The 13222-nt window shown below is 39.6% G+C and overlaps 1 protein-coding gene across 1 annotated transcript in view; it reads left to right on the forward strand.

The window, feature by feature from the left end:
* PTPA (protein phosphatase 2 phosphatase activator) overlaps positions 1-13222 on the forward strand; it is a 1433001-nt gene that overhangs the window by 715833 nt on the left and 703946 nt on the right. The window contains exon 8 of the mRNA XM_044058017.1: positions 10670-10770. Coding sequence (XP_043913952.1) covers positions 10670-10770 — 101 coding nt within the window. The remainder of the gene's footprint in view (positions 1-10669; positions 10771-13222) is intronic.

The following is a 13222-nucleotide window of genomic DNA, read 5'->3' on the forward strand; positions in this document are numbered from 1 at the left end:
TTTATTTAACAAAAACATAATCGCATTAACATGTCCCCCTGTTTTTGTCCCCAATCCAGACTTTTTCAGATGTAATAGCAGCAATGAAAATATATGTATTCATACAGAAAACCCCTCAAAAACTGCAAGTGAAATAATGTTTTTAATCATTTGATTAAAATCAAAGCATATTTAAACTGCTAACTCTATGGAAAAACTTTTTAAAAACTTTAAAAGCCCTTTAAAAAATATGCACCCTGATGAAGTTATACACATTTAAAACGATAAATGAATTGGTAAAAAATGTACATAAAATACATAATATAAAGTATTCATATAAGTGTGTCAAAAGCACATTCAGGTCCACTCATACTGTCTTTTGGCTCCATCTAGTGTTCAGAACAAATATAACATCAGAAAAATTTAAAATACTGGATTCCTTAAAGTGTTAATAAATGACATGAATTTAAATATAATAACTTAGTCATACCCTAAGAAATGGCATATAAAGCAAGAAAAATACTGAACAACTATATATGTTATAAATACAAATATACAATATAAAAGAAAAATATTAATAACCATATGAAATTATTATTATACAAAAATCCTAACCTAGCAGCTCTAAGTTTCAACACTGGGGCTAGAGAAACTGTTTAATTTAGTCCTGATTGTCTATTAGCTTTCAGGTTAATCTGCCAGTGCACTTCTTTGTTTTCAGTTTTAGTCTCCCATGGTCCCCCCAGTATCCACTGGTACTTCCTGTAGTACAAAAAATAAAAACTTAGCTGATTCACACACCAGGATGTGTTTATACAAAGCATTCTTTTCATTCTTGTTCTTTATTTCATAACTATGTTCATAAATCCTTTGTTTCCTTTCTGTTTTACCAATATAGAATGTATTGCATACATCACACAAAGCAATATACACCACCCCACTGGTATTACAAGTAGTACAAGTCTTTCCTACAATGTCTTTATCTCTATTCTAAATATATGCACCTAATTAATATCTATTCAGTTAAGATCTAAAAAACCCTTAATATTTGGATCCTTCCTAAAAATACACTTTATGGGTTTATCACAAATAGTCGCCAGATCCGATAAACTTGCAAATTTCCCACACTCTTTCGCAATGTTTGTAATAACAGGAGCATCCCCATTAAACTCTGTCACAAATGCACTTTCTAAAGACTCTTCTTCTGCTACCACTTCCCCTTCTGTATTAATATTTCTGGAGGGATGAGAATCTTCCCCTATTAGGGGGTGCAAATTTATCATTCCTACCATTACAAACTTTTTGCCTAACTTCATTTACAAGTGTTTTGGGGTAGCCTGTCTCCCTAAACATTCCATCTGATGTTGTCAATCTTCACATAATCCTCGACTGTGGGCTCAGTTCTGAGCCTCGGAACCAGCTCGGATGTTTATTTCAGCTCGCGCCTTCCAAACTCTCGAGCTAGGCTTTACCCATAATGCTCCTCTCTAAATTACCTCAGAGCTCATTTGCTGCTTCGTTTGTCAGATGCCTATGACTGCTGTCAAGCTTTGGCTTATAGTAAAAGTACGTTTTTCCTTTAAGATATCCTTTTTTGTCTTTAACAAGTCTCCCTTTTTTATTTCTAGTGTCTATCTACTCGCTCCTCAAATTATCTTAATTAGCGTGTGTTTCTCCCTCACTCTGCTGCACTACCATTGGTAGTTCTTTCTCAGTACCATTGTTGGTACTACTTTATCTTATCTATTAAGGTATTTTATCTTACCATTGTTGATATTTTCTTACTTTTTTCCTTAAAAAAAAGTGTGTGTGTTAGTTTTTTTTTATTATGGCTGACAAGTTGGAATCTCCAGCAAAGTCATGTAAGGGCACCTCGGGATTTAAAAAGTGGCAGAAATGTGACAGGAAAATTGTCAATTCGGATGGCCATGTACTTTGTGTATATTGCTTAGGTAAACTTCACCTTCAAGAGAACTGTTCAGTTTGCCATGTTTTTTTCTGCTAGGGCACTCACTGAATGGAAAAACAAACTAATTCTTAAAGGACTGCAAAAAAGTGATTTTTGAAGAGGCCATTTCTGAGTCCAAAATGGAAGCCAGTTCATCATAATCATCCTCCTGCTCTTCTAAGAAACGACCTTCTTTGGTTCCTAGTATTTAGGAACTGCCTAAAAAGGTTTCTAAGCAACCTTCGGTGTTGGAATTCCTCGGCACCGAATGGCAAAAAAAATTTGGCACCTATCAAAACTTAGGAGTCGACTTCAACTGCCTTGGCAGCAAGAGACACATCTGTTCCAGAGCAGTCAGAGCTGTTTTAAGTTCCGAGATCCAGATATTCACCCTCTATTGACCCTTTCAAGGTTAGACCACTGAGCCCCTTTGTCGATCAGAGACCCCCTTGGTCTCCTTCGACTGCTTCAGTTCGGTCCACTAAGTCTCTCTGAAGCTGACATTCTGAGACTGGTGGATCAGCTCCTGATGGCGAGGGGATTGTCTTCAGTTCCTAGCCAAGCTGGCACTGGAACCGACCTTACTATGACACCTTCCGTTCTTCCTCCTCCAACTCCTGTTGAGTCATGGGAGCCATAGGTTCCAACATTCCTGGCATCGACTGTCTCTGTTCCGGTAGCAGTTTCTTCTCCGGAACTGAAAGTTGCTTTGTGCTCTCCAGGCTTTTGGCACCAGAGACCTCCCAGGGTTGAGACTCCCTGGCCGGTTCTGAGGTGCATGGATCGACATCTTTAATCAGAGCCATCCATGACTCTCTGTGCTTCAGCTTTTGTAAGATTGACCCAAGCTTCGGTTTCAGGGGTCGCCTCCTTGATGTGGGGTGGGACCTCAGTTCCAAAGTAGTTTATTTCAGTTCCGGGCTCCCATCCCGTGTATGGGGTGACTGGCCTTCTAAATCCTGGAGAAGGCCTTGTCCATTGGGAACTGACTGTCTCTGCCATCCCTTTCGGACCAGACTTCCACATCTCCTCGACCCGAACTTCCATCAGTCTCTTCCCCGGGACAGAGGGCACAAAAGCACCAGGAAAAAACCTACCTTGGTGGCTTCCTCTTCAGACACTTCCCTGGAACCCCCCCCCCCCGAGGAAAGTACCTGCAAAGAAAAAGTACAAGAGGAAGCACTTGGACTCTCTGGAGGAGTCCTTCAGTGAAGATACTGACTTTGATGAAGGAGAAGGTTCTCCCAGGTCACTCCCTGATGTTTCCTTCGGGGACATACTAGAGATCGTGAAACAGAGGGGTGGCTTGTCTTCCTCCAGCCTTCCTCAGAGGCGTTGTTATACCTGGAGGCTTTTCATGCCCAACCTACCTCTTGGATGTCTCCGCCTGCTGACAATCTCATTAAACTGATAGCTCAGCAGGCGTGGAATATGCCCGGCTACATCAAACTGACCCTCAAGACACCTTGCCAGGATCCTTTCTGCCCCTAAAGAACAACAATGGTCAAAAGGCATACCTGTGGATGCCATGGTGATAACGGCAGCCACAAAGAAGGAACTTGCTCAGGAAAGTCCAACTATCCATCCTCCTAACAAGGAGTCTGCGACTTTGGATAGGTTTGGGAAGTGTGTTTACACTTTGGTCTTTGCTTTCTTGGTCCTTGAACTACATGGCACACTTTACAAGGTTACAGAGGGATCTAATCAAGAGCTGTCAGATACCCTCTCAGGAACAGTAGCTGAAGGGGTACTGGACAAAGTTGCCTGTCAGCTCGCCACCCTTGAAGCGATTTCTAACTCGTCCATGAGGCTGATGGCCCACACAGCTGAGGGGATGACAAGAGAGGTGGGTTCAGGTATAGCCATTAGAAGGCACTCCTGGATGTGCTTCTGTGATTTTGTGGAGCTATTTAAAGTGCCATTCATCAGCGCTCCATTTAATGGATCATCCCTTTTGTGTCCCAAGGTTAAAGACACACTGGCCAGATGTGAAAAAGATGGGAAGACTCTTTATCCTGTAGGCGTATGTTTCTCCACTTCTCAGCAGCCTTGCTCTAGGAACCAGAGAAGTGGGCGACTATGGTTTAAAAAAATCCCAAGGGCCTTTCCAGGATTCACGTGGCAGACTTTTCCCGGGGCAGAGGGGGAAGTAATAGAAAACACTGCCTTAGGGGTAGAAGTGGCCCACAGAACCAGGGGTCCAGAGATTTTCTCTGGTACTTCTTACAAGCATCCCTGAAGGGGAGGCCTGATTGCCCTCCTCTGGAAGCAGTCGGGAGATGACTATTCCTGCATCAACCCACCTGGAAACCTTGGATAAATGGGTGCAGGGAATCCTATCCAGGGGTTACAAAATTCCACTTTCTTGGGGTTTTGGACTTGTAAAAAGACTCCCGGATGTTCCACCCAATCACAGGGAAGCAGCAGTCATGGAAATTCGAAAACTGCTCGACAAAAGAGTCATCCAGAAAGTCCTACCAGACCAAATAGGATCCGAGTTTTACTCAAGGTTCTTTTTAGTGCTCAAAAAACAGGGGACTGGAAGACCCATTTTGGATCTCAGCCAATTCAACAAACCAAATTTCGGATGGTGTCTGTACAGTCTGGATTAGATGTGCTCTGAAGACCTCCAGATCGCATGCTACCACATAAAAATGGACAAACACTCCAGGGGCTACCTGCGCTTCTGGCTGGAAGCCAGTCATTTCCAATTCAGAGCGCTGCCCCTTTAACTTACCTCAGCTCCCAGGGGGTTCATCACATGCATGGCAGTGGTAGCAGCTCATCTCGGACTGCAAGGATTTAGTCTTTCCATACTTCGACTGACTCCTCACCGCTATCACCAGGCATCAAATTGAATGGGCAAGAGATTGCACTCTGCATCTCTAGGCATCATAATAAATTACAAAAAGTCAAATTTACAGCCCTTACAGCAAAAATAATTCATCGGAGCTCTGTTAGACACACTTACAGGAATTGCTTCACTCCCACTGGAAAAAACACAAAGGATCAGATCTCAGGTCAGCCCAGTTGTCCAGAGCACGAGTTTCAGCCAGATTAGTCCTTCAAGCATTAGGCTCGAAAGCAGCCTCAATCGCTCTGGTTCTCTTAGCAAGATATCACATGTGAATCTTACAATGGTTGTTAGTCTCCCAGTGGTCTCTGATAGACCAGCCAATGTCTCAACAAATCATGAGTACCAATCGCTGAAAACAGGATCTTTCATGGTAGCTCCACTCCAATGATATTCTTTCAGGCTGACCTTTCATCCTTCCACAACCTCTAGCCATAGTGACCGTGGATGCTTCCCAAATAGGTTGGGGGGCATTATCCAAGGCGTGTGTGGTATCAACTGGAGGCCAGCTTGCACATCAGTATTGTTGAGATGAGGACAGTGCTGTTAGCATTGTAAGCATTTCAGGATTCCCTTCCTCTAGGAACAATAGCAGTTCAGATGGACAACATGTCGGTAGACTGGTATATCAACAAGAATGGGCGATTTTTTTTTCCAACTGCTTTCTCACAGCAATGCACATTTGGGGGGAGCTCCAACGTGATAGTGGACAAACTGAGCATATACACTGTAGACTTAATTGTAATTGAATGATTAAGAACATGATTTCATCGGTAGTTCTTATGGGGTTTTCTGTATAAATAGCTGTATTTTCATTGCTGCTGTTACATATGAAGAAGTCTGGATTGGGGAGAAAAATGTTTTTTTTTATTTAGTTAAATAAAATTCATTTTAAGCCTGGTCGAGTGTTGGTTGGTCTTTCCAGAGTGCCTCTACCCGGGTAACAGTTTTGATTAAATAAATAAAACAACAAGGTATATAAGAATTTTTTTTTTATTCCATGTATAGCAGTGTTGTCTGGTGGTACCAGATTGGTAAAATTGATACAAGAGAGTAAGGAATCATTTCTGACAAACTTACTGTGTTAGACATACCTAACTGTAAGACAGTACTCATTCTTATAAAAATTTTGAGAAACATTTGATCCTTTTTTCTCAAGTAATTGGTAGAACACTTTTCCATTTCTAATTGGAACACTCGACTAGTGAGCCTTAACTAGGGTAGTGCTTCAGAAGCCTGTTACTTAAAATATTTTGGATTTTACTATATGAAACAATTTAGATATTAGCATTAGTAACTGTAAGGCTATGTCTGTATTAAGTAGCAATCTCAAAATCATGGGCAGTTGGACTTATACTGCATGTGAGGGCTGAGGGTTGTTAACAGTGTAATGTCTGATGGCACTATGGGCTTCTTAAGCACAAAAAAAGAAATGCATACAGCCACTGTGGTGTCGTAGAGATATAAACCCCTGATTATGGCCCAGCTGACCTGAGTTCAAGTAGTGGCTTGGGCAACTGATGGAGTGACAGGGAAGAATGGGCGTTACCATCCCTGGGGGGAGGGAAGTTTAGTGGGCATTTCCTGCAGTGATCACTGGTGGAGTCTGGGGACATCAGATTGTGCTAAGGCAGGGCAATACGCATTGTTTTTATTGCACGTCTGCCCCTCAGACATTATTGTGGAAACCATTAGGGAGGAGAGAGTAACAGGGTAGGTCATAAGTGACCCCCCCCACCATCAAATGTAGATGTTTAGACCCCCAGGACATCCTTAAGATCCAAACTGACTCCAGCTCCATATCAGGGAGTAAGGGTGATTAGGAGTTGCCTGGTAGACCCAGTGATGGACTAAAATCTGTAGGTAGAGGGGCATAGGATGGTTCCGAGAGGGAGGAAAAAGCTCCTCCCGGAAAAATGCATAATGTCAACATTTTGCAACAATTTAAAAAATAAAACAAAAGACGTACGACAGAGAGATATGTAGTAGGGCTTTATGTTCTGTTGATGCAACAGAAGTTTTTGGCAACCTTATCTTTTTCGATTTAAAGTTCTACACTTTTGTGTTAATATTTTTAAAAAATGTATTCTAAAAAGCTAGGCTTGTTATTAGTCAGTGTAATCAAGCTTATCAGTTTCTTCTAATGTTAGACCTAGGTGCTCACTTTTTCGTTGCTGATGAGCTATAACCGTGGTGTGAAGTGGTTTCCTCCACCAGTTAGATTTTGTGACCTAGCTATTAATAATGCATCTCTCCGGTACATTATGCACATCTGCTTTTGCTTATTTCTAATGTTTCATTTTAATTAGAAGATATTTTTAAATTGACATTAACATCGGATATCAAACTGTTGTAAAACTGAGATTGCATATTTGAATTTTCTAGGTGTTTCTGGTCAAATCTTGCAGTTTGTTTCTTCACTTAATTTTCAGGAATACACTTACAAATTTGGTTAATGAAATTCAGATTGAAACATGTAGTACTTGCTTATCTGAAATTAACTGAGTTAAATATGTTGCAGTTTGTACTCTGAAGTTAGGAGAGATCAGTTTAAGATGCCTATGCTTCCACAATATGTGTTATCTTTTGTCCTATGGAGAACAAAGTTTAATATGTTTAGGGTAACCTTTAAAAATCCCATCATCTGGAGGGGAGATATGTCTAGGATTCTGTGGTCATTTTACTTATTGATAAAACAAGTGGCAGATTTTTAGTATTTCAGATTTCTTTCAATATGTAAAACTGCAGTTAATTAGTAATATCTTGAAAACATGGTAATAGTGGCCAAACTTCTGTGAAAAATTACTTAACAGAATATGAGAGTTCTAGAAGAAGTCCTGTGTTATTGTTGAAGTAAAGAAACGAGAAATAGTTTAAAGGCGATAACTTACCACCTTTTCATTAGACTGTGTTAATCTGTTGGCATAATACCTGAAGAAGCTGTCCTTAAGAATCTCAGTGCAGTAACTTACTGAAGAAATGAACTTTGAACTGAATTATTGTAATCATTGTAAAGGGAGCTTCTTGGCGAAACAAAAGGTAGCATGTTACTTAAAAGCATTTTGGATTTTACCATACAAAACATTTTCAGTGATTTGGAGAGAGTAACCGTACCTCTCAACTTCTTAGTGAACGAAATCTGTACAAAGGCTAAAAACAATGGGGGTAGAAAGGCCCAAAAATAAGTTCAAATTTTAAATATTGCTCCGATAAGCTTAGCAAGTTGCTAGAATAACACGTTTTGCATTGTGTTTTATAGAGGATATGAAGTCTGAAAATCAAATGTACATCTTCATTTAGTGAATTCATCCCCTGGTGACATGCCAGAAAAAACACAAATTTTAATAAGAAGAAACCAAATTTGAAGGCAAAAAAAATCTACAGTTGATAGGTATATAATGTTTAATTTTTCGTGGATTAGTTTTGAAAATTTACAAGTAAGGACAAAAGTTAATTTCTAGTCTGTACATGTCCACTAGTAAAATTGTCATTTATTTTTCTTATATTTTATCAGAATTTCATCATTTTCGCAGAATATCTACATTTTTTTGCCTTATTTTTTTGGTCTGTTTCTTATGAAATTTGGAGTTTGCTGGCAAATAATTGGGGTTGGTGTCACTAAATAATGAATTATATTTGAGCATCTGACTTTAATATCAATATAAATCCTGTTATTACAGCAACTTTCTAATTCTATAACAGCAATATTTAAAATGTCTCTTTTCAAGCTATAGCCCCACATTATTTTAGTTTTATCTGGATTTTTTTAGCTAAGAGGTTGAGAGGTATGCATACCTCTTAATTTTAAATAACTTTCATCCACTGCTTGATCTCTCTCTCTCTCTCTCCCATGTGCACATGCACACACACCTTTTGTTTTCATGAACACAGGTACCCATACACTCCCTCTCTCACACACACACACACACACACACACACACACACACACACACACACACACTTCTGTTTTGCAATTATCCGTTTGTTTTAATTTTACACTTGTTAAACAGAGAAAGTGCTTCTTAGTGAGGGTAAAACACGATCAGTCTCGCTCTGCACATTTGCACTCACACACCGACATAAACACACACGCGGGCGTGCACACACACACACACACACACAAGCATGCAGTCTTTTCAATTTTTTTATTTCTTTGAATTTTACACTTGCTAAGCAGCGAGCATAAAGTAATGGTGGCCATTAGATTTATTTCAGTCTGAGCTCCACAGCAGCTTAATATACTGCTGTGAAGCACCAGACTTGTTTTTGAGCAGGCATTACCTTTACATTAACACCCTGCTAGAGAATGTTCACCCATTTTTAATAATCATGTTATCTAGCCTACTTAATCTTCAGTTGAAGTACCTGGCTTTATAGGTTCAGTTTGCATTTAATCACTTGCTAAGTGACCCTTCAGTTAAAACTTTTCTTAAAGGGGTTGTGAGATTAAGGTTTTGTGAAAGACCAGTGTTTCCATCATAGAATTTGAATATTATGCTGGAAAAAGTCAGTTTTGTATAATTTTGAAATTGCACATTCTGTGGGTATGAAATAATTTTTTATGGAAGTTGTTTTTTTGTTAATGGTCCAGGGAGAAGGATGCCTAAACTGTAAGCTATAATGTTTAAGCCCCCTTAGTTTTTTTTTTTTTTTTTAAATAAGATTATATCACTCAAAACTTAGCAATCCTTATGTTCCACAGACACTCTTCTTGGGGATAAAGGAAGATAGTGCACAAAAAGACTTAGCCAAGGCACCAGGGGAGGTTTTTATATAATATACCAATTTCCTGATGTTATATTTATGATTTAAAGAAACAGATGACAGGCTGTGGAACATAAGGATTGATAAGTTTTTAGTGATAGAATCTTATTTAAAAAATGTGTATACATGTATATCTCTTCATAACTGTATATGTGTATATAACTAAATCGATATAGATAGCATGCACATATAAGTAGATATACACGTGTGCGTGCGTGCGTGCGTACGCACACACACACACACACACACACACAGCTGTAGACAATTTAGAGAATCACCAGTTTATATGTGGCATGTCAAGATAGAGTACCTAGGAAAAACCTTTGTAACATTGATGGCTTGCAGACTCCTCACAAGTGTCCTTGCTGAGACTGGAACTTGCAAACTAGGTGCTATGAGGTAGCAGCAAGCACAAATGTACTTTGTGTGTCTGTATACATATAGTTATATTTATATTACACACACCTCCACAAATGTCAAATATATGTTCTATGAGTACACAGCTCTGTGGAAGTTTTCTTGCCTTGCAAAACATGGTGTATGCCAACTCTTATGTAGGATGCTGGAAACATTGTACAGAAGTTCCTACAATGGTGTGAAATCAGACTTTTACTGTTACACTGAAGAAGGTGGCTGTGAAAAAATGGGCAGACTAGCTGATTAAGATAACCTGTCCTCAGAGTGGCCATCATGCTGAGTAAATCACATAACTGTAGTATCTTTTTAGATATATTTTTTTTCAAGTCGCTCTGAAGCTCTTTTCTGAACTCAAATTGTCTTTGGCTATTTAGCAGTTAAAAAAATTTTAGGAGGTAACATTGTAAAAAATGTTGGTTGTCATGATGTTAATTGTATGGAGTTGTAAATGTGCAGTATCTACTTTAGTAATGCCTGCATTTAGATGCTTGTGTCTCAGAGGTTGTAATGCACTTATCAGCCATCTATGAGGAGTGAATGGTGATTATTTTAAGTAATAAAAGGTGTATAGCATTTTATCTGTTGAAGTAGTGCTTGATGAGATGTCTTGGGGAGTTAATGTCTTTATTTGGTTTGATAAAGGTCTTCTTAAAGGTGAAGTTAAGGATTCTACCTCATTGGTTAACCAGTACTTTTTTTTTTTCCAGACCACCCAACCCTTGAACCTCGTCACTTTGTAGATGAAAAAATTGTAAATGAGTATTACAAAGACTATATGTTTCTGGAGTGTATTAAGTTTATTACTGAGGTAAGTAAATCTGTGAAGCCTCTGCTGTTACAGTGTTAAACTAAAACTGCAATACTGGCACATTATGTTATTTAGTTTTATTTAAAGTAGCAGTAGATATTTGCCTCTTGCTGTTTCTTCCATGCATTGTGACACTGGGTTCTGTATATATGTCATCATTCCTGTCTTCTTGGTCTCTGTGTCTGCTTGATGTCTTTTATTATCACCGTTGTAGTATACCAAAGCCTTTCTACCTTCTGGGTGTTGTGTGAGACATGTCCCATGTGCAAGGACTTCTGTGCATATGGACGACTAATCCTCGCAACTTAACGCCAGTCCCAACACTACTTCTGAATTCAGTCTGTACACCACTCACTTAGCTGGTTCATTTACCAAGCATTCAAAAAATAAGTGCCCTATTAAGGTTCCTTCCTGTTTTTTTTCCTCCTTGTAGTTTGTTTCCATGTCATCCAGGAAGGGAAAATGTAAGTGTGGGAGGCAGATTCCCAATAAAGATGGTCACGAGACGTGTGTTTTTGTTTGGGTACTACTTCTCATGACCATACTCGGTGTGACATTTATTCTGCAGTCATCTGTCATCCATTTATATTTATTTGGAAAACCAGCGTCTGAAGCTGTTGACTTCTGCCACAACCCAGTTGAAGGCTGACACTTGGCAGTCTACTCACATGTCTGTTGTGGCTTTATATACGTCTAGTACAGATGTAGAGGAGGAGCCACACTGATTATTTCTGAAGGGCCTAGGTGGATTCTCCAAATTTTAGTTGGAGAAAAGGTGCCTAGTACCCTCATTGAATCTAGGCAGTGGTCTGAACTTCCTAGATTTGTTAAGGTAGATGTTCCTTTAAAAAACAGAAAACCGAACGTGGCTACAAATCCTCACAAAGTGCGGCAGGATTTTAGTCACTGGCTATTTAATGCTCTTAGGGGTCTGAAACCCCAACAAGGATTTGTTGTCCCTGCTGCTGCTCCCTGGTCTTTCACCCCATCCAAGAGACCATGGGTATTCTGGTTCCTCTAATGAAGGGGTTGACTCTGGTGATGAATACCTTAGCATATTCCTCCCACATACATCCTCATTTGGATCTGAGATCTGATGAAGACGATTCTGTGTCCTTTGACTTTCGTTTTGAAGAAACATCTTTTGGGGCTACAGTGGTCCATATGGGGTCTACTTTTAAGGCTTGAAGTTCCAAGACTTTGAATTTTTTATGGCTGAGACCATAAGATCAAAGTTTTAGAACTTTGAACTGTTTAAATGAAGATTGCCATACAGCACAGAACAGGAAATTTACAGTTTTGCTCGCTCTAGTGCAATCTCTGAATTGGTATATTTAATTAGCATGGAGTGTGGGCGGTGCAGGGGGGCTTGCCCCCTTGCAAGAACATAAAAAAAAATGTTATTTTTTTCGAAGTTCCAAAACTTCGATCTCAACCATAGGAAATGTGAAGTTTTGGAACTTCGAGCTTTAAAAGAAGACCCTCCATATGATGAAACACTTTAAGTGGGACTGTTCCCAGGTTTCAGAGGTTCAAAAGAAATATTATAAACTCTTGCAAATGGAGTTGTCTATACCTGCTACAGTCCCTCCTGTTTTAGCTGCCCTTTTGGACATGTTTACAGTAGCTTCAGGCTCTTGACTGTCAAACTTTGGCCCGTAAGTAGCCAGACAGAATTGTATAACATTCCAGAGGATCATAAATACTTTTAAAAGTCCTTTATCTGATGCTGCTAGTGTATCCATCTCTACAGATAAGCCATCTAAACTGCTTTCATCTTCCAGGTGTTTATCTTCTGACAAGGACAGCTGTGCTGTGGAAAGGTGTGGGAGAAAAAGTGTTTACTTCTGCTACTTTGACTTTTACGGTCATTAATTATCAGACCCACACAACTAGATATGTCCTGACACTTCTCTCACAACTGGTTGGGGGGCTTTGAGTGATGTGCCTGATTTGGAGAGTAAGACTTCTGTTCTTTCTCTTCTGAGTTCTGCCTCTCGAGTAGCTCGCCATTTCATTAAATACAGCTATAATAGAGCTGATACCTCTTCTAGGGCAACTGCACCCGGTTTGTCATGAGGAGATATTCCTGGTTGCACCTTCAGGTTTTACCTGAGGACATTAAGGCCAAACTTTTAGATTCTTCCTTAGACAACAAGAATTTTATTGGCAGTGCTGCCGTAGAATTGTTTAAAAACCTGTAGGATAAGGGCAAGGTTATGCAAGATCTAAAACAAATTTTTGTTTCCCCTCTACCTAAGTTCCAGAGGAACTGTCCATCAAAATCTTTGTCTGTAGGTAAAATAGACAACCTGCTAAGAGTAAAAGGGTTCCTAAACATTTTTCCCAGACAAACCCACTCAGTTTGGGGCTAGAAACCTTCTTTTCCTGACAAAATTTTCTCTGACATCCAGCCCCCCTCCTCCTTGGCCAGATTTTTCTGTCCCTCAGG

This window comes from Protopterus annectens, chromosome 16.part0 (genome assembly GCF_019279795.1).
Source record: "Protopterus annectens isolate FY-2018-M chromosome 16.part0, PAN1.0, whole genome shotgun sequence".
NCBI classification, from domain to species: domain Eukaryota; kingdom Metazoa; phylum Chordata; order Ceratodontiformes; family Protopteridae; genus Protopterus; species Protopterus annectens.